This window comes from Heloderma suspectum, chromosome 6 (assembly GCF_057233095.1).
Source record: "Heloderma suspectum isolate Gila_16-S chromosome 6, 16-S_ref, whole genome shotgun sequence".
In the NCBI taxonomy this organism is placed as follows: domain Eukaryota; kingdom Metazoa; phylum Chordata; class Lepidosauria; order Squamata; family Helodermatidae; genus Heloderma; species Heloderma suspectum.
The window spans coordinates 109655866-109677559 of record NC_139463.1 but is presented as its reverse complement, the minus strand read 5'-3'; the positions used below and the strand labels follow the sequence as shown (position 1 = coordinate 109677559).

The 21694-nt window shown below is 48.5% G+C and overlaps 1 protein-coding gene across 6 annotated transcripts; it reads right to left on the bottom strand.

Annotated features, from left to right (window-relative positions):
• Positions 1 to 1602: 1602 nt before the first annotated feature.
• Positions 1603 to 21298, bottom strand: KHNYN (KH and NYN domain containing). 6 transcript variants are annotated; one of them, XM_084806166.1, is made up of 9 exons: positions 21101 to 21298; positions 19218 to 19250; positions 18176 to 18471; positions 14030 to 15873; positions 12952 to 13082; positions 11393 to 11489; positions 7492 to 7599; positions 5742 to 5843; positions 1603 to 2526 (listed from the first exon to the last, which is right to left on the bottom strand). In XM_084806166.1, exons 3-9 carry the CDS (start codon positions 18392 to 18394, stop codon positions 2196 to 2198), a joined length of 2832 nt encoding a protein of 943 aa, XP_084662292.1. In that variant the 5' UTR covers positions 18395 to 18471; positions 19218 to 19250; positions 21101 to 21298; the 3' UTR covers positions 1603 to 2195. The 6 variants fall into 6 exon arrangements, with proteins under 6 accessions (XP_084662292.1, XP_084662294.1, XP_084662293.1 ...); XM_084806168.1 differs by having other exon boundaries at positions 21105 to 21280; XM_084806167.1 differs by lacking the exon at positions 19218 to 19250 and having other exon boundaries at positions 21105 to 21298.
• Between the last annotated feature and the right edge of the window lie 396 nt (positions 21299 to 21694).

Sequence of the window (21694 nt, the reverse complement as noted above, 5' to 3'; positions counted from 1 at the left end):
CGGAGGCAGTGAGCCTATGCACACCAGTTGCTGGGGAACATGGGCTGGAGGGTGCTGTTGCACTCAACTCTGCTTGTGGGTTTCCTGTAGGCAGCTGGTTGGCCACTGTGTGAACAGAATGCTGGACTAGATGGACCCTTGGTCTGATCCAGCAGGGCTCTTATGTTTACACATCACCTTACACAGATACAGACCTTTTAACACTTGGTTTTGTTGTAGCATGGAGGCAGCAAGTAGAGATTGAAAGCGGCTACCGCACCCTGGCCACAAGAGAAGCTGGGAGGGGGACAAGCGGCTGTATTTTTCAGCCCCCAGGTACTTAGAGCCGATATAATTCACACACACCTCATGGGAGGGTTCTTGTAGCGCTTGGGTGGGCTGGGCTCATTCTCTTTAGAAGCTAGTGACTCAGGGTGGGTGGAGGTGGTTGCTGCCAAAGAAGGAACTGATTATCTTAATACAGGGCTAACAAAGGGCTACCCAGAATGTCTTGGATGCGGTCCACTGGTCTCCCATTGTCCCTCTCTGGGCTACAGAAAAAGTATTGCAGCAGTGGGGAAATTCTTGCCATGCCCAGTTGTTGTTGGACTCCCCATCAGCATGGCAAAATGGCTGGGGATAATGGCAATTGAAGTTTAACGTCATCTGGAGGGCCATGGGATCTCCGTCATTCTACCGGAAAGCTAAAGCATCCTCAGATCTGATCGCCCCGTGGACATCGGAGGAATCTTAAAATGTTCCTTCCATGCTGTTGCTCACTGTCATGTAGTTTCCACAGCATCTTCTGTGTTTTCTTTGTGAAGCTCTGGACTTGATCCACTTCAACACGCCAAAGGGAAAAAACGACGTGCTGTTTGCGTGCTCAATAATCTCAGAATGAATGAGAGGCGGGTCAGCAATGCCATGTTTTAGCGAAAGAGTTGTCATCTTGGGATAAAAACAAGGGAGGGAAGCCCACGGAAACGTCACTAAGGTTTCAGCGATGACATTTTTCTCCATCTTCTGCATTTTACAAGTCACACCTTAAAATTCCAAATTCCCTTATTAGATGACCCACAGAAGTGCACTTTGGTCAGAAAACACGATTTATTTATTTTAGTTTTCAAAAACAGTTCAATTTTTAAAAAGTTACTGAAAAGCAAACATTCTTTTTTCTTCCCCCTCCCCACCCCCAACCCTCCTGGATTGGAAATCTGCAGATTTCTTTTTCTAAGAAAAAGAAAAGAATGAATTTTCAGATTCTTTGGGGGTGGGGATTAATCTTTTTTAAAATAAGATTTTGAGCCCCAAACTGTAATCTGAATTTTGGGTGGGACTTCTAAAATCTCTGAACAAAATAATTTTCATTGCTGCCTTTTAAAATCTGGAAAATTTGTTCAACCATGTCAGTGGTTGAAAAAGTGCAATAGCTCATCCAACAGCTTCTCAGGGAACCTGAGACGTAATCTAAAAATGTTGCTTGGTCCTTTTCTTCCTGTTCCATGGGGATTTTCTCCATATTCTGGAAGATGGCGGCGGGCTTTCCAAGGATTTGTCCTTTGACTAGACCTAAAAAAATAGGCTACATCTAAATGTCCCTACTCTATTTTAAATTAGTCTGGAACTCATGTAACAATCGTGGCTTTTATCCCAGAAACCCTGGAAACTGTAATATTGTGTACATACCAAAAAGCCTGCTCGGAATTCCTTTTACAGAATAATTCCCAGAATTCCTTGGGATCAGAAGAGGGGCATGGAAGTTAAATCTCAGCTTATGCTCACTGTGATATCCTGTGAAGGAGCCTGAGCTACACTGAGTATTAAAGTCATGTTTTTGATTGGCCATGACCGGCCTTATTGCATGCGGTAACTTAACCCTGAGCTACTTCAGTGTCGCTTGAAATCCACATCTTTTTGGGACTGAGAAAGATTCAGTTACTGGCTAATGAAGGGGGAGATGCTCCATCATGCAAGGGACCCAGGACTTTGGACCGAGGGCAACAAGAGGTGTTCAAGATCTACTGCGTGATGTTAGATGCCGAAGGTTTTCTTCTGTATCTCCCCTCGTGTTAGTGGATGGGCCCCCCCACACACACACACACAAATATGTCACACCAGTGATCTGAGGTTCAGACCCATCCTGGAAGTGGTTGCACTAATCCGCAACCCCCTGGTGTATCTGTGCGCAGAAGGGGGAGCATCACAAGTTTGTTGGCTCAGAAAGTGAGGCTGAGAATAGCCTCTGAAAGCTTGTTGAGGTCGCGACAGCAAGGATCCCGCATGAGCACAAAATCAACTTTCGTCTCCTGGCCCGCAAAGATCTCGGACAGGTCTCTCCTCAGCCGTTCCGTCTCCCCGGCAGGCCGAAGCGGCTGATCCTCGGCTGCGCTGCGCTGAGGACTCCTTCGATCCCCAGGCAAACCACCAGGGGGCCTCCTGTCTCGTGGCTGAAGGATCTCTGTCTGCGAGGCAGGCCGCACGGCCACGGGCATGGGCACGGCCGCCGGCCGGCCGCTGAAGGAGTGGCAGTTCGGGGCCTTGGCCCTGCTATGGGGAATAAAGTGGGGCACGTTCACTCCCTGGTTTTGAAAGGGGCGGGAACGAGTAGCAGTTTAGGCTGCCGCAATTACGCTTCTAATTAACCATTTCAAAACCCTGTGAAAGACACTTGGCCGCATCTGTGGCAAGGTGAGACAGTGAGGCCTTCGCCACTGGCTGCGTAGGAACCAGCTGCCATTCGGCTCCTCCCCTCCCTGCACTGACTCCATTGCCGGCCATTGCTCCTGTCCGCCTCCCAGGGAAACAGCAAGGCCCACTGCATCGGCCTGGCTGGGATCGACAGCTATTAGGCTCCTCCCCTCCCTGCACTGACTCCATTGCCGGCCATTGCTCCTGTCCGCCTCCCAGGGAAACAGCAAGGCCCGCTGCATCGGCCTGGCTGGGATCAACTGCTGCTAGGCTCCTCCCCTCCCTGCACTGTCTCCATTGCCAGCCATTGCTCCTGTCCGCCTCCCAGGGAAACAGCAAGGCCCGCTGCATCGGCCTGGCTGGGATCGACTGCTGCTAGGCTCCTCCCCTCCCTGCACTGACTCCATTGCCGGCCATTGCTCCTGTCCGCCTCCCAGGGAAACAGCAAGGCCCGCTGCATCGGCCTGGCTGGGATCAACTGCTGCTAGGCTCCTCCCCTCCCTGCACTGTCTCCATTGCCAGCCATTGCTCCTGTCCGCCTCCCAGGGAAACAGCAAGGCCCGCTGCATCGGCCTGGCTGGGATCGACTGCTGCTAGGCTCCTCCCCTCCCTGCACTGACTCCATTGCCAGCCATTGCTCCTGTCCGCCTCCCAGGGAAACAGCAAGGCCCGCTGCATCGACTGCCATTTGGCTCCTCCCCTTCCAGAATTACCTCTATGAGGAGATGATCCACCCAGTCATTATGTAACAGTGTGAAAGAGCTGGCACTGGCCTGTGTTTATCTTCCTTTCTTCCCTACCCCCTGAGCTTCCTTTCGTATCATGTCTCTGAAGACTATGCCAGAGGAACGTGTGTGGCCCCCCAGATGGCAGTAGCCTGCAACTCCCATCAGCCTTGGCCAGCAAAACCACTGGTGAGGTATGATGGGAGTTGTAGTCGAACAACATCTGGAGAGCTTCACGTCCCCCATCCCGCTAGTAAGCTATAATTATAAAATGTAAACAGCCTTGTATGCTTCGGGACTAAGGCAGTATATAACTGCCAGCAAGTAAATCGATCTTCAACCCCAAAGTTTTAGATTAAATCTGTTTTTTTCAGAGGCGCTTTTCAAGAAGAAAAAATCCTCTTTTTTTAGTCTGTCAGATATATTTTTAAAAGCAGCAATGTCGGGTTTTAAAGCTGTGTGTGTGTTTCCCCCCAAATGCTCTAAAGCAGGGGTGGGCAACTTTGGGAGGTCTGGGGGCCATTCCCCCCGGCGCCACCCCCATGGCACCCGAAAAAAAGGCATCTGCGGTGGCTACAAAGCACCAAAAGGGTCAAAGATAACTTGTTTGGAAGCTAATTTTGATCCTTTTGATTCTCAGTAGTACCTACAAAGCAAGAAAAGAGTTTAAAATGGCCAGTCCAGATGCCATTCTTTAAAAAAAAAAAAAAAACCTTGACAATTTTGGGACGCAGGGGGGCCAAGTAGCCGAAGGTGGGGGCAGCATACTAGCTGCGCGTTTCCCACGCCTGCTCTAAACCCAAGAAGAGGCATAATTTTATTATGATAAGGTACATTAGGCTTGGAAAAGCTATCCTTCTGTTTGCCTAAGGAGAATAAATATGGCTTGGATCATAAGTTCAGATAGTTGCAGAAGAAAAGCTTCCCATCCCTCCTTCCCCTGAAGGCACCTTTTCCCTCCAAAAGCCTTTCTGGAAGGTCAGAGGGGCCTCCTGAACAATGTACGCTATGATAGGGATGGGGAAAAATTGTCCCAAAGCAGACTTGGATCCCAAGACGAGTTAACTTAGGGCCAAAACAAACGTTACTTTAAATCGATATCTAGAAGCTATGTCTTTTCTTTTTTTTTCAAGCGAAGTCACAGAGCCCCTGATCTGGATAGGGCCCATACTAGGGGGAGGGGGGAAGGGCTAAAGCCCCCTCCCCTCCAACCTAGCATCCTAATGATGCCCTATGCCTACTCTAGAGTAGAAAAGACACAGCTGCTAGATACTGATTAAAGTAATGTCTGTTTTGGCCCCTAAAGAAGTTCAGGGAAAGAAAATTTCCCGGCGCTTTCGGCCCCCAGCTGCCCTGGCCCAGCTCCCATGCCCTATTCCCCACTGTTGAAGACACCCCCCCCCCCAAAGAGGTTTTGTGGGGGTTGCAAGCAGCTGCAGGGGTGGGGAAAATTAGGTGGGAAACATTCTTTCTGTGAACTTCCTTTAGGGTGCAATTCTACGCATGTGTAGGTGGGGAAAAAGTCCTACTACACCCAGCATTCCCCAGCCAGCTTGGACAGGGCAGGGAAACTCTAGATTCTAAGCCAGTTGGTTCTCTTTCCCCAGGCTACTGCTTAACTGCAAATGACTAGCATAGCTATTTGGGGGCAAGTTGGCTGATATGCACGTGAATTCTTTTGCAAGCACATGAATTGCCTTATTCCCCGTGTTTGCTTTGGCTCTGAATCCATGCAGTTCTCACTGCTGGCCACAAGATGGTACCTGCCACCATCTATTTATTATATAAGTCTGGCGTAGGGATGTTGGAGAAATCCATGGGGGGAGGCGGAGGACGGCAGGTTTTCCTAGGTTTAGCCACCCGCACTTTGCTCCATTTCCTGCTGCAGCACCTGACTCAGTCTGCAGCGAGCTGGGCCAGTTTGCAGATTTTTCCCGGCATTTTCTGCATTTTTTCTGCATGTATCTGGCCAAATTTGCATAAATCATTCAGAAATTTGTGCAAATTACAGAACCCGCGGGAAAAATGCGCAAAAAAAGTTCCCAGAGTTTGGGGGAAAGCCCACAGGTTGGCTCGCAAACACAAAGCAAGTCATACATGCCACAGAACTCCATCGAGTCAAAAAAGAACCAGATTTCCCAGTAACGGACGTTCCTAGCTTGGCAGTCCCAAAGCGCCTTCCATTTAAAGGGGTTCCTACACCCATCCCATCTGCTTTTTATGCATCAGGCTGCTTTTTTTTAGGGATGTCTGCTTTCATCAACCCACAAAAACCTGGTTCTTTTAATCTGTACATGTCCTCCCCAGCCCAGCTCTGGCAGAATATTGGTTCCAAGTGTGGAAGGCTACCTGGGCTTTTTCTTCAGGAATTCCGCCAAGGTGGGTCCATCACGTCCCAAGGGGTCATCAGGAACCATGAAGATGTTCCCCACGAAGATGTACTGCAGCAGGCTGGATAACACACACAGAGCAAGTTAGGGCACAATCCTATCCAGATAGGTGGCTGTCTCCAAACTTGGAGTCGACCACCTATCCAAAGCTGGACAGGAGAAGCACGGAGGGGATCGTTCCCTCCACGCTTCTTCTGCCCTGCATTTTCGGCTAGACAGCCAATTGCAGGCTGAGCGGGGGAGGCAGCTGCTGTAATGCCGTACAAGCATTTCCGCCCGCCCCGGAACGCCCCCCCAGCCACGCACCTTTTCAGCCACTCCACTCTCTTGCAAGTGCAGAGGACGGGGCTGTTCCCGTCCAGATTGGTCCCCAGAGAACTGACCTCCCCTCACTTCTGCGCTGCCTCCGAGTGGAGGTCAGTTCTCTGGGACCAACTTTGGAGCGCGGGCTCCGAGCTCGGTTCCCATAAAACAGGATAGCCTATGGCCGTCTAGCCGCTGTCTAGCGGCGATAGTATTGCTCCTTCCATTGTTTTTACGTGTGGAATGGCATTCCACAGTGTGATTCCCCTAAGCGCATTCCACACTCCGATGGCCATACCCAAGACTCGATTCTTCTTGAGTCGAGACGGGTTACCCACGCCTGGACGTGAGGGCTGTTCCTAGAGTAAGAACTGGTGGGACGCATTCAGCCAAGAGGTCCCTGTCCCCATGGGCACTTCCTACTGCCCGCAGAATGCAGCCATTTTGGCAGCAACCTGGCCAAACAAAGTCTGCACTATAGAGATTAACAGGATTAGAGGGTCTCCTATCTGTGTCTTGGTCCTGGTGCCCAAATGACAGCCTTGGCAGGGGAAAAGGAAGGGATGGGTGTTTATCTTTTGTGAGCACTATGTATTCAGGGGGGAAAAAATCATTTGCTTGTGAACCACCCAGAGAACATGTTATGGGACGGCCATATAAAGATATAAATAAATGTATTTGTTTGTTAAATGTACACACAGCCCAACTGGAAAATGCCCTTGGGGTGGTTTACAATAACAAACAAACAAAAAACAAATAACAAAAGGGAAAAACAGAACTATAAAAATCTCAAGATAATACGCTAAAAACATTAATCAGTAAAACCTTAAAATATTACAAACTTTGAAGAGCCAGCAGGAAAATTTATAAACAGGACAACAGATTAAAGGTTAAACACAGTGAAGACTGTATAAAGTGATTCTTGGACTATACCCATTTTAGACTGCGTCTGAGGGTGGGGGGGGGTGCATGTTTAAATGACATCCCCCCACCCCCATGGAAGAAGCTTCCTGCATATGGAAAGTTTAGAATGTTGGCAGAAACAGCACGGTAGAAATGTTCTTACAGGCTTATCTTTCAAAAGACAGCAAGTTAATTGTTTTTACATGTGGCAGGGTATTCCGTTGCGTGATTCCCCCATATGCATGTTGCGGTGGCACAGTCCCGGAGGACTATGCCCAAGACTCAATTCTTTTCAAGCCTAGATGCCAAGGGGAATTTTTCAGCCACCCTGATCCATGCGCGAAAGGGCGAGAAAAGTCCTCCCGAGAAAGAGGCCTGTATCCCATCCTTTTCCTTCCCCACCCCATGCCAGTCCAACTCAGCTTGCAAACTTAACACCATTGAGAGGGTTCAAAAGGCCTCCCCACCACCACCACCCTGCAAATTCAAGGTTCCTGCTTCACCTTTCCTTAATGATCCTGATCCATTTCTTTGACTCTTTCGCAAGATCCCGGAATTGGTCGTTGGTGACAATAACGCCGTTGGTCTGCTCTGCTAGCTGCAGCATGACCCTTTGGGTTGATGGGAGTGGAGGGGAGGCAGCACGGGGAGGAAGAACAAGTAGAGATGTTAAATAGGAAATTTACTTTCTCTATTTAGCGGTCTCCCACAGAGCCAAAGCATGTTACAAAGGATTCTGGGATGATCCGTTCCCCCTGGGAACTTTCAAAGCCTGTGTGGGCCTCACTCTTGAACTGAGCTTGCACACCTCTCTCCCCTGTAACTGCACATTGCAGGGGAATACCATCAACAGAGGACAAGCTGTCCTTCAGGGAAGCTTCCTTGCCATTGTGATCATCTTCACACAGAGAAAGCCACAATCAGTTCAAAAAGAACCGCTAGGATTCCCCGGGAACATGGCATCCATGTTCCCGGGGAATAGCGTCACCTATTGCTATCCGCTCTGTGCCAATACACAAGAAGGCTAGAGGGTGTTGGACTTTGACCAAAGAGAGGAGGGTTCAAATCCCTGCTTCGCCACAAAACCTACTGCGGCCTTCCTCAACCTGGTGCCTTCCAAATGTGTTGGACTACAAATCCCAGCATCCCCCAGCCAGTACAGGTTGGGGAAAGCTGACTTACTGGTCAGTCATTCCACCCCCTCTTAACTTAAACCTACCTCACAGGGTTGTTGTGAGGATAACAGGGGGAGGGGCATAAAACGATAGTAAATTAACAAGTTTGGGTATTTAGCCGGAGAGGATCTTTCTCCAGTCTGTCTGTGGCCTCAGTCAGCTTCTGTTCCTCTGTACGATACCCTTTTTACACCCATCAGTCACTGTGACTCAAAAATCACACCGGCACCCCCCACCCTCTGCCCCATCTGCTGGCAGAGTCATTTCCTGCTTGGCAGATGTGACTTCATCAAGCCATTGTAGCATCCGGTGCCTTGCAATCTGGAAAGCCCGGCCTGGGGAAACCCAGCAAAACGGTCCAAGCGCAGGCAAAAAAAATCAATAAAATCCGAGGATGTTTTCAGAAGCATCCACCACAAGTCTTAGGGAGCGCCTTCTTCCCTACGTCCCAGTCTGCCACCTAAGGTCTTCGGAGGGCTCTCTGCTGCGGCTGCCTAATGTGAGACAGCCACACGCAGCCACACGCAAGAGGACCTTTTCCTTTGCCATCTTTCAGTTGTGGAATGACCTGCTGGTTGAAATGTGCCTGCTAACTCCTTTGAAGGTCTTTAAGCAGGAATTAAAGACTTTGTTATTCCAGCAGGCCTTCCCTTTTTGGAACTCCTGTACCTTTTACTGACTCTCGTATACTGTTTTTAAGCTGTGTTGTTTCATTGTTGGATTTTTCTAAAAAACGTTTTCAGTTCAAAGTTGTTTTTAGTGATATGTTGTTTGCATATGTTGTCCATATGCTTTTATGTAAATGGTTTTTAAACTTTGTAGACTGTCTTTTAATGTTTTAACTTTTGTAAACCGCCCAGAGAGCTTCAGGTATGGGGCGGTATAGAAATGTAATAAACAATAAGTCTGCTCAGCTTGTGAAAAACAAAGCCAAACCTGGGGCCACCTCCAAATTGTTTAATAGTAGGAACAGCAAAGGGGCTCTTTCCCCTTTATTAGAATCCCTATAGGATCTGTAGGAACTCAGGTGTTGATCTATATTTTATATACGCTCTCTGTCTGAGTGGGTGGGTTCATGGGCTACAGTAGACAGTTGACCCCACCCCCTGAGCCACCATCTTGAATCTGGATCCACCCCTAAGCTGCTTGCTTGCTTGCTTGCTTATTTATTTATTGCATTTATATCCTGCCTTTTTCCTCTTGCAAGGAGCCCAAGGCAGCTTACATGGCCCTCCTCCTCTCCCTTTTATTCTCACAACAACAACCCTGTGAGGTAGGTTGGGCTGAGAGTCTGTGACTGGCCCAAAGTCACCCAGTGAGCTTCCATGGACGAGTGGGGACTAGAACTCGGATCTCCCGGCTCCCAGTCTAACACTCTCACTGCTACACCACGCTGGCTCTCCACCTAGCTCCAGTTTGTGGGCCTCGGAATTCTAGTATAAAACAGATCCCTGAGTTCTCTCTACCCTGGACCAAAAAAATGGTGGTGGGGAGGAAGAAAGAGAACAACTACTTTACTACTACACATGAGAAACAACAACTGCAGATGATAAACAGCAAAATAGGTCTCTGGAATCTGTCCACCTTGGAGTAAAAAGGAAGATAATAACAGTAAAATGTAAATGCCATCTTAGAAGCAGCATTTGATTCTTCTTCTTTTTTTAGATCGGGGTGGGGAAGTTGGGACTCTCCAGAGATTGTTGGCCTACAGCTTCCATTAGTCCTAGCCAGCATAGGCAATGGTAAGCCATCATGGGAGTTGCTGTCTGACATCATCTGGAGAGCCGCACGTTCCCCATCCCTGTTTTAGCCAAGAAAACGCCCAGGCATCATCTAAAAGCAACCAAGGTATGTGTTTTGCTTCAGAACTGTTGCCTTAACTCATCTGCTAGTTTAACGGATTAATTAACCACGTACAGCTTGTAAGCTCAATGGGCTAACAGTGTAATCCTCAGCAGTGGGACGTACTTCTCAGTAAACATGCACAGGTTTATGCAAAAAATGTCTTTAATCTCAGCCACCTCGGGTATCCTAGGCTGCTATCCCATGTACATGTACCTGGGAATAAATCCCACTGAAATCAGTGGGGCTTACTTGTGAGTAGACATGAGTAGGTTTGCACGGTTAGTGACCAGAAAGGTGGCATAGAAATGTTTTCAATAAATAATAGTAATTAGATGACAGCACAGGTGAAAACAGATTTCGGGAAACTTCCACAGCCTTGATGTCTTTTGAGGAATAGGTGGATCTTCGAAATGGAGACTGTAAACCGTTCAGGGCTCAATTTATTTCTGTCAGAATTCTAATCACTATCTCAAAGATAGTGATTGAAATTCCCCCAAATGGACTCCTCTGAGAAGCACAGGACCATGCAACCATTAGCAAATAGATGCACATTTGCATTACGTATTCAGACTGAGGAATCCATCTTTTTCTGGTGCACAATGTGGGTTACGCTGTTGAAGGATTTAAAACTCTCCTTTCTGCCTACTACTGGGGGGCGGGCAACATGGAGGCCCTGCCACCTCCCCCGCCCCCCCCACCCCAATTTGGCCCCTGCCACTGGAAAAACATGGTCATGTTAACTTGTTCTGAAGCTAAGTTTAACCCATATAGCACTCCGTGTTTAGCTCCAAAATGAGCTAAATTTGGCCCGTTTCACCGAACAAAACGCCTCCTGTGCCATATACGGTTTTTGCTCTCAGCCAAACTGACTTTCCACTTCCCCCAGAGCAGCTGCACTGAGTTTCAGCACTCCCATCACTGGCCTTTCCCTCTCTGCCAATACTTAAGGTGTTACCAAAGGCTCCATGACTCACAGCAGCTGAACCAATGGCAGAGGAAGGGGGGCGGGCATTGCTCACACAGGCAAGAAGCACGAAAGAGGGAAGGCACTGAATCACCCAACAGACTGAAGGAGGGGACCCTTCAGACGATAATCCGTACCTTCTTCTTCCCTGGTGTATTGGCCAGCTTGAGGTGGAACTGGGTCTGGAGAGCCTCATCAGAGTGCTGGGCTCTGGTTACTGTAGAAACGGACCCTTGGTGGGGAGGTCTACAGTAAATGTTTCCTCAACTATCCCACTTGCGGTGCTCTCATGTTCTGGCACCTGGGGGGGGGGTGTTCCCCTCCTTCAGTCTGTTTGGTCACACAGGCAAGAGCCATTCTGCTCAGATGCGAGGAAACGTCCCTCATGCCCACGGAGTGCTCCGAGAGAGCTGCGCTGACCTGTCATCGTACGGCACGATGCCTTTGCCATCTATCTTGCGTGACGGTGTGACGGAGAGAATGCTCAGGTCTTGCAACTCGATCAAGAAGTGCTGCTCTGTGGTCAGGGAAAGGGGCAGAAAAACGAACAAAGAGGCATCAGAAAAGCTGGAGCATCGGAGCAGAGAGAGGCCACCGTTGCCTTCACAGACTCCTCACCTGCTACAGGGGTTGGGGCGGTCACAGGCTAATCCCACCCGTGTCCACCTGGAAACACGTCCCTCTGATTCCAACAAGACTTACTCTCCAAGAAAGCATGCACAGGCTGCAGGCTTAGACAGTGTAGCGGTTAGAGCAGGGAAAGTGAGAAAACCGAGAGGGAAGGCGCCATGCGCACAAAGCATCAAAAAGGGGAAAAAATCCCAAAGCACCTCTGAGCATGGACTGTAATAATAATTCATTTATTACGCAGATTTCTAAAATGCTTGTAGACTATAAAAATGTGTATTATGCAGATCTCTAAAAATGCTCTAGAATGCTCAACACATTTTGAAACTAGGTCTCTTCCTCAGGAGCAATTGATCTCTTAGACCAGCCCGCTTCAGTTTCTGTTGGAATTCGTCGGTTCGATTGGCTGTCTTTTTAGAGCAGGGAAAGGCAACCTGGTCCCCTCCCGATGTTTTGGACTACAACTCCCACTAGCCCCAGTTCAGGGATGAAGGGAGTTGTAGTCTGAGTGTTGAACCAGGACTCGGGAGACCCGGGTTCAAATCCTCATTCAGCCATGAAGCTCACTAGCTCTCAAGCCTAACCTACCTCACAGGGTTGCTATGAAGATAAAACGAGAAAGTGAGGCAGAACCAAGGACATGGCCTTGGGATCCTTGGAGGAAAGATGGGAAGTAAAAATAAAAAACACATGAATAAAGTGCTCTGACTACTGCAGGCTTCCCCAACCTGCTGCCCTCCAGATGCGTTTGCCTTCATGGTCATTGGTTGGGAATTATGGGAGGTGAAGTCCAACACATCTGGATGGTGAAAGGCTGAGGAAGGGCGGACTAATCTGATGGCAGATTTCTTAAGAGTTTTTAATTATTTATTATTATTACATTTATATCCCACCTTTTTCCCTCCTGCAAGGAGCCCAAGGAAGCTTACGCAGTCCTCCTCCTGTCCATTTTATCCTCACAACGACCCTGTGAGGTAGGTGAGGCTGAGAGTCAGTGACTAACCCAAAGTCGCCCTTTGAGCTTCATGGCCGAGTGGAGACTAGAGCCTGGATCTCCAGAGTCCCATTCTAAAACTCCAACCACTACACCACACTGTCTCTCTCTTAATTATTTTTAATACTAACACATACAGCCCTCTCCTTCCCCATCCCCACAATGACAAGGGAGCATCTGATACCACCTTAAAAGAGGCAGGAATGCCTCTTCTAAGATGGTGCCTACTGTGACCTGTCCATGAGTCATCTAAAATACATTTTCTCGTTTTTCTTCACATGCAAATTGATCCAGATTTAAAAGCGATTAAACTTTTTGCAACTTAACAGTCTCTGTAAATGGGGCGGGAGCACTTCACCTCGCACGTTGGAGTCTTTTTCCATCCGATGGGCAGGTACCAAGACGGTCACTTGCCGATGCCCGTGGTCCCAGAAATATTGCACAGCCAAAGCGATGCCCCGGCACGAGAAAAACTGGTTCAGACCGTGCCTGCGAGGACAGAAGGAGGTATTCAAATCTTCGGGGACAAAACCCATTTAAGTCTAAGGAGAATGACTGGCGTAATTCCACATGGGTCACTCCAGGGGGAAACAGGAAACAACACAGGAAATATTTCGACAAAAAGGCCAAGGGGGTTGGTGCTACTGTGTATTTGAGACAGCTGATGAGCCACAAAAGTGGGAAAGCCCTTCCTTTCTCAGCCGTTTGGCAGAATTCCCAGAAGGAGATTATCTACAACATAATGTGCATGATTCCGAATAGGTTTGCTGGGTGTAACATACAGATGGGGCTGTCAGCGCCTTCAGAAACTGTGTAGCCAGTGTTAGAAGTTAATCTTCTATCTAGCATTGTCTCATTATACATATGCATATACATATATTGCTTTTCATGTATTGACCATCCGACAGCTGCGACACTATGTGGCAGTAGAGCGTTCCATCTCCTGGATAAAGAGGGAAGCATGAAGACAGTTATGTTGGCTAGACAGAATGATGCCGTGTGGGGGGATTGCAGCATGCAGCAAGTCTTAGTTAGAAAGGAAGATGTCGAGGATAGATTTGTGCTTTCTTAAGTTAGTGCATTTTAAATAAAGAGTTAGCAAGTTTAACTAGAGATACTGGCTTCTTGTTCTCCAATTTCTTAAGTCTCTAATATTTCTGGGTCCGCTGTGCAGAAGCAAAGCTGTCAGCCAGTTGTTCATTCACGGAGTTGGCTAGAAGCATTACTACCCCCTCATGAACTTGGGAGTGCCTTCTACAGGACACCAAAAGTTCTATCAGGGTAGCGTTGTCCACCATGACCGATCTTCTCATCGAGTTACCCCAGGGTTCTCTGCAATACAGTTTGAAACCTAAAGATAACAACCTCACTTGCTAAGGTCCATAAAGAGAGAAAGAGTGCCCACCCAGGCTCCCTCCCCCCGAGCCCATACTCACATCATGGCTACATTGCTACCATCAATGATGATCATCCGTAGGTTCTTCTTCCCTGGTGTGTTGGCCAGCTTGAGCTTGAACTGGGTCTGGAGAGCCTCCTCAAAGCGCTGGGCTCCAGTTACCGTAGAAATGGACCCTTGGTGGGAAGGTCCTCGGCTGGCACCCTCGGCCAACTGGCTCCCCTCAGAACCTGACGTGGAGAACAAGTTAGTGCCGGGGAAAGTGTCAGGAGAGAATGCAGCAATCTCTGGACAAACTGGGGATGCACGGGTGTCCTCACGGAACGGGGACCTGTTGTTCCAGGCTCTCTCCTGAGGCTTCCACGGTGAAGATTCCCCATGATTCAAGATGGCTGGCCTCTGGATACCAAGCTGACTTCCGTGCTCCAGTTTTCTCGCCGAGGCCCCTGCCGCACCTTCTGCCACATTTTGTTCTCCTCTCTCATTGAGCTGCCTGAGCAGACCTTCCAGTGGGGCTCCTGTTGATATCTCCGCAGGGATCTCGCTGGGCGAATGACCACAGTTGGCCACTGCCGCTTTGATGAGTTCCCTGAGATATTCCGTTCCATCTCCACTCTTTTCTGGAGGAAAGAAGAGCTCTCCTCCCCCAGGCTCCTTCTGGGGAAGGACAAGGTCTTCTTTCCGGGACAAGCCTGCCTCCGCCATCTGGACCCTATCCAGGATAGTCGAAGGGGCCTCCTGTACCCCACTCTCAAAGAGTATTTTCCTGACCACCCCTTCCTCATAGCCCATGGTTTTAAAGAAGTCTAGCCTCATCTTGAACTCCTTCTCTGTCCACGATGACAACAGAACATCTGATGATGGCTCCTCCTCACTGGTTTCCTCAGGCAAGCTAACAGGGCTTGATTCCCTGGCACAAGGGGCATTCTTCCCCTCCTCTTGATGATCCTCTGACGATTCTGTTAGGCCTGTGTAACCAGAAAGTATCCGAGTCTTTACAGCCGGAATGAGCTTAGGGGAACTCTTTGGAAGCACTGGCTTTGGGATGCTCATTGCCTCAGGCCAACCCTGAGGAAAATTCAAGCCAGACAAGAAGTCCTGAGGCCTAGTGTGCAATTCAGCCCCGGCAGACCCTCTGGGAAAGTCAACCCTTGACACCTGAGATGGAGGTTGGTCTTGAAGTCCACCACCCACGACAGGCAAGTCAGTCCTAACATCTTGAGGCCTAGCAGAGTACTGTGGTTGTGAAGCATTGTGGGACTTCTGAGGAGATTCCTGAGGCCTAGCAAAGCCCACCGACAAGTCAACACTAGAGTCTCCCATTCTGCTCTGTTCTCGAACCCTACTGAGCCCCATGGGCTCGCCAAAGGCACTTTGAGGCCTACTCGGAGACTGAGGCCTGCCGCCACCCATAGTTACAGTTTCCCAGCCCAGTGGACGTTCTTGCCCAAAGCCATGTGGTGTCCAACTTCCACTGCCTTGCCTCTGCTCCTGGGCTTCTTCCTGAACCTCCTTCACCAAGCTGAGCAACTCCTCCTTGACCGAGGTGGGAAGGATCAAGAGGTCTATAGCATGTTTGTCATCATGGGTCTCCACTAGTTCCCGGAAGGCCCGCTTCACCTGGGCCTCCCGCTCCTCTGGCAACCTGGAGTTCTTCTGGTGTTTTTCTACAAAATCCTGGATCCGGCTTTGGGCCATGACAAAGGCTTCAGCCAGGCCTGAGATCAACAAGGCGCCTGGGCGGAGAACAGTCAGGTCAGCAGACGTCCCTTGGGTGAGGCAGTCCAGGAACAAGCCATGGGCTCCTAAAAAAATGCACTGCATGTCTTTGGGATAGCAAACCTCCTCGCTCAGTTCTGGGGTACACAGACCTTTGATGTATTCCTGAAAAACACAGAATACCAGCATGTGATATTGTGGTCATAGAGAGTGACACAGAGCAGAACGTTTTTCCTGGGAAAATGTATGTGTGGAAAATTTTCCACTGCTTCATTTTTCCATGGAACGTTTTCCATTTCTGAAAAAAAGGCATTCTTTCCTAATACCGATTACACCAATTACATAATGACTGGATACAATACTGGTCCAACTGGGCTGCCTCAAAATCGTAATTCACTTCTTTCTTTTTCAGGTGACTATCCCTAGGAACCACCCATGAATATAAGGTAAAATGTTTATATTGATAAGTCTAAGAGTTTATCCTTGTTGTAATATTGTAACATTTTATATAGATGTATTTATAGGTGTTTATGATGTTTATAATGTGTGTTTCATTTTTCTTACTGTTTACAATGTAATATATATTATGCGCAGTATTAATTATTAATGTGTAATTTATATAAATAATACAACTGTCTTTAAAAATAAGCATGGATTAATATATATCATATCAGCATAAAAGCATCACTTTTGGAACATGCTAAAATTTAATGTTTGCAATTTGCAGCATCTTCATTGTTTTCCCTCAGATTTATACAATGTAAGGAACTGTATGTTATGGAGCTGTCATGTCTTAAAATATTTACAAAAAGTATAATAAACATTAGTTCCCAAGTCAAGCTTTGAATGTCCTTTTATTTAACATTTAAACCATGTGAAGTACACATATTACTTAATTAGATTTCTCCTCCTATCAAGTAATATTTCAGTTCAAATCATCTTGGTTATTCAAAACAAATATTTTGAGATATTTATACAGTGTGTCAATATGTTCTGAGATATTTATGAAGCACATTTGAGACATTCATACAGCCACTTGAGATAATTTATACAGGCATTTTGGCTACTGGAAAAATATTTTGAGATAATTATACAGCCCATGGCTACCTATTTTTAGTATGTTTACTAAACAGAAGTCAAATATGCTAAATCAGATCCCAAACAATTTAGGGCACTGGGAAATTTTCCGATTCAGATTTTTCCAGAAAATCTGCATCACCTGTTGTACACTGTTGGGCAGTTTTAGAAGAGTAGCCATGTTGGTTTCTTGCAGCCAAAAAAGCAAAATCATCCCAATACGAATGGCCAACTGTGCCCAGTTTACAAAAAGCCTGCTGCTTTTTAAAGGTACTAGTCCTCAGGCTGCAATCCTATACCCACTTATAAGCCCCACTGCACCCAGTGCGATTTACTTCTAAGTAGACATGTATAGGATTGCAGTATTAATCACGTTAGTCAGGGAGCCAAAATCTCATTACAAAAATGGTATCCCCTGGTGATATCCCCTGCTCCGCCCACACTGTATTTAAGAACGTACATCAAGCAATGTGGTATTATGAAATCTTAAGTTTCTTTCCTCCATATCATTTCTGGGGCTGGGAAAACTCAGGACGTGATGCTACCGGAACACGTGATTTTCACTGTGGTGAGGGTTTGCTACAATGATACCCCTGCTGGTGGTACAACTCCTCCTTTTTGCTCTAAACCGAAAGTACAAATTAGGGAGAGTCCCCAGCTCCAGGTTAGAGCCTTTGCTTCCGATGCAGAAAGCCCTGGGTTCAAATCCTATCCTCTCCACTAAAAGGCGATCAGAAAACAGGGCTCGGACAGGCCTCTGTTTCGGATGCCAGGAAGCCGCTTCAAGCCAGAGAACACAGTACTGAGCTAGAGGGACCTAACGTGGTTTAACTTAAGTCTAGCTTAGTTTAAGGAAGCCACACGCATTCGTGGATGGGCCGGATACTTCTTTTAGTGCAGGGGTGCAGAAGCGCAAGCCCAAAGACCAAATTTGGTCCACCACGAGTCCCAATCTGGCACTTGGGGGTTCCCCGGATGGCCACCCTCCGTTTTCCTTTTCCCCAACCCGCCGATCATTTGGTGGTTTCCCAGCTTCTGCGCAGCGTTTCCCCGTTCTAAAAGGCTGAAATGCCTCTCCTAGGGCTTTGTTACTGGCACAACAAACTTTAAGCTGAAATATGCCACTGTTTTGGCCCTGCCACTTTCGCCTTTGGCCGCACTCATTTCCACATCGACCCCACCCACCACCGGAATGCCCAAGGACTTATCCGAAACGGAATTCAGCCTTCAGGGTGAAAGGGGTTCCGCAACCCTGTTTTAATGACTGTAAAGGAGAGGCCAGGGGAGTGTCGGTCCTTCTGGATTATTTATTGGATTCCAAAGGCTCGTCCACAGAGATCTGGAGAGCCATTCCCCACCTCCCGCTCCTCCCCTCTGCGGATTCTTCTACCTTTGCTCTCTGCAGATTCTCTCTGCAGCCTTGCAGCTGCAACCAGATTTTCCTTGTCCCCTTGGGGTCTCCGCTGGGGCCCTGAATCGACCCCAGCACCCCCAGGACATTCAGCTCCACCCCAAAGAGCTGCTCGATGTGGGGGCGGTGCTGCGTCACCATCTCCTGGGCCTCCTCGGGCACGGCAAATTCGTCCAGGGTCCTGCCACTGCTCGGCATGGTGGGGGTTCGCGGCCGCTGGTGGTGGTGTCACACTGCGTTCCGGGGACGATGCGGGCTGTTGCGTGGCTAGCGACCTGCTTTGGGGGGGGGGGTGAAACGCAGGTTGAAAAAAGCGGCTCTGGTTGAGATCGTAACTTTAAATGTGACAAGATGCAGCTTCTACAGGCATTTGTACCAAGGTTGGGAGCAGGAGAAGGCAACTGGCAGAAAGAGGGGAGGATATTATGCACGGCAGGAACTATGGAGAGGCACTCGGTGGACAGCAGAAGGGTTTAGCACAAGACACAAACCCTTGCTATTCCATATGCCACAATTCTGTGCAATCCGGGGGAAAAGCACCGAATGTGGTATCGTTTGCAGCACTGAGCCTCTTGAGAAGCTCAGCTTCCTTTCTTTTTTTAAAAAGGTTCAAGTTTCTAGTCCTTATGGCTATAAAGCCATGTTTGGAAGTGTCTGGGCAATTTCCAAAGCCAAAGAACCTGCTGACTGATATTTCCAGTGGTTAAGGGCAGGGCTTCCACATCTTTCCACAAACACACACGCCAGCAAAATGTGTGACATCAGAATAAATTCAGCAAACATCCCACACACACTGCAGCCAAACAGTGCAGAATTAGGCAATAACAGTCCTCCCAAATGAATAGGAATAATGTAATGTAAGAGGAAAATTTGCTCAACGAACACATTTTATTCAAGTCAGAAGATTCTGCATTTCTTGGTGGAGAATTTTGTTTTTATGTGGCGCTGAAAAGGGCCTAGATTATGAGATAGCAAGGGTTTGGGGGACCACCCACATTATCACCAGGGAATAAGGACGCACCTGGACAGGAGAAATCCAACTGCAAGCCGTCAGCTAATGTGATCAGATGCACATATATTAAAGAAACGGGCAGTCAGTACGGGGATCTGTTCCACCGGTACATTCTAGACACATTCCCTTAATTTTCAGCTTTAAAAGAAAATTAAGCCTCTAGTCCTGTTGCTTACAGATGTATAAGAAAGGAGAAAATGTGCTAGCAATATTCCACCTAATCATGCGCCTATCAGCATTGTGTAAAACTGGGATATCAATTACAAACTTTGTGGGGCTGTGGTAAGGGCAAGTCTCTCTCTCTCTCTCTCTCTCTCTCTCAGCCTAAACCACCTCACAGGGTTGTTGTGAAGATAAAATATCTATATGTGAGGGGAAACTATGTGCATCACCCTTAGCTACTTGGAGGAAGGGTAGGTTAATGGAGTAAATTTTTTAAAAAAATGTTTGCTATAAAAAGGGCGGGGGGGTTAGAAGGTCAGGGGAGAGTTGTTATCTGGGAAAAGAGAAAAGGATAACCTAAATGCAACCTCAGAGCCAAAAGATCAAAGTTTGTTTACATCCAGAGCAGAAGCCATATTAGTCTCTTACAGGGAAAATGAAAAGGCGTCTTGTGGCATGTTAAAAGATTTATTGTGGCAGAAGGTTCTGTGGACTTACAGGTCACATCATCTGACTTTATTACATTATGTTACGTACAGAGTACACATGTATGGGGGGTGGAGAGAAAGACTGTAAACAGCGGGGCCCAAGGGCTATGCAAAGCAATAGGTGACATTACTGTACCATGTTCAGATCTATGCCACAATGTGTTAGAGAGAGAGAGAGAGAGAGAGAGAGAGAACAAGTAAAACAAAGAAACTGGAATCCGACGGCTCAGTAATCAGCCTGCAGATTTGAGTCAAAAAATATTCAGCTAAATAGAAGGGAGAAGCCAGTTTGGCAGCAAGACATGCCCATGAAATGTTTTTTCAATCAAAAGGGGTCTCACAATAGGAAAAGCTTTGCCTTAGAAACGTCACCCCCTGCATCTGACACCCTTTGGACCACACTGTTTATAACTTTCCATTTCCTGGCCTGACGAAGAGTTCTTGAGAACCTGAAAGCTTGCACACACGCTATTTCCTGACATTTGGGCTGGCCTAATCCAATTCTGGAATCTCTCTCTCTCTCTCTCTCTCTCTATATATAAAATCTGCACACCTAGGGTCACACTTCCTACACCTGATGAGGCGAGTTCTGGGGCCAAAACAGACATTACTTTAGTTGCGTGTCTAGCTGCTATGTCTTCTTCGTCTTCATTTTTACTCTAGACTAGGTGCAGGGACCCCAGTCCAGAACTTAAAAGCCCCCCACCCACCCAGCGACCCCACACACAGGGTCCCGATCCAGATTGGGGGGGGGAGGGGCTGCGCCTAGCGTAAAAATGAAAAACAAGGTCAGCCTTCCCCAGCCCTGCAGATGTTTTGGACTGCAACTCCCCTCCTTCCAGATCATGGGCCATGCCGGCTGCGGTCGATGGGGGTTGCAGTCCACAGCGCCTGGAGGGCACCAAGCTGGAGCCGTCTGTGCTAGACACGCCTTGAAAGCAATGTCTGTTCTGGACCTCAATCCATCAAATGCTTAAAAGAGTAACGTCTGTTTTCTTTTGTTGGATTCTCAGCCACGCAACCTCCCCAATGCAATATAATAATACCATATATGGGGGGGGGGGATGAAGAGGAACCGATCCACCTTCCCCCTTCTCTCTCCTCCAACCACCACCACCACCACGACCAGCAGCGACCCCACATCTCCTATCAGCACCAATCGGGCGGGGGTCCTTAGCCGAGCCCACCCTCCTTCCCACCCACTCATCACCCCCCCCCCCCGTCCACTGCTGCCTCTCCTACCCACGGGAGTCAGCGAAGGAGTCCCAGCACCGCCCGGCAGGCAGGACCCTCCTTCCGTCCCCATCTCTGCCTCCGCTCCAGCTTTGGGGTTCGTGTTTCTTTTTTAATTAGCATTAGCAACAGGAATGCGCCTTTGCGCTCCAGTCCCAGCTTCCATTTTGGAGCAATGCGGAAACGCCCGACGCTCTCCGCAGGCTCGGAGTTTCCCTGCTGGGCGGCGCGTCTCGGCGAGGAAGGGAAGGGGGACTTTCGCTTTGCAGCTTCCTGCGCAGTTTGAGCTCCCTTCTCGCTCCCCGCAAGCCGCGCTGCTGGCCAGGCTGGAAGGCCCAAGAGGAGGCCCCCTCCCCGCCCGCCCCCCAGCCACAGCTCCGCCAGCAAAGGAGGGCGCGCGCGTGTGCGATTGCCGTTTGAATGCGCCTCTGAGCATGGGCCGAGTGCGCGCACGGCCCGCGCGAAGAACTGGACCGCTGAAGCGTTGTCGTCGGGTTTCGTTTTAGGTTTTCATAGAATCATGGAATAGTAGGGTTGGAAGGGGCCTACAAGACCATCGAGGCCAACCCCCTGCTCCAGGCAGGAATCCAAGTCAGAGCATCC

What these genes read in the sequence shown, in the direction of transcription:
- KHNYN (XM_084806166.1), bottom strand. Translation starts at nt 18,394, where the DNA reads ATGCCGAGCAGTGGCAGGACCCTGGACGAATTTGCCGTGCCCGAGGAG. An exon ending in AGAATCTGCAGAGAGCAAAG is followed by an intron (nt 15,874 to 18,175) that starts GTAGAAGAATCC and finishes TGTGTTTTTCAG; the next exon opens with GAATACATCAAAGGTCTGTG. An exon ending in AAAAGACTCCAACGTGCGAG is followed by an intron (nt 11,490 to 12,951) that starts GTGAAGTGCTCC and finishes CCCTGACCACAG; the next exon opens with AGCAGCACTTCTTGATCGAG.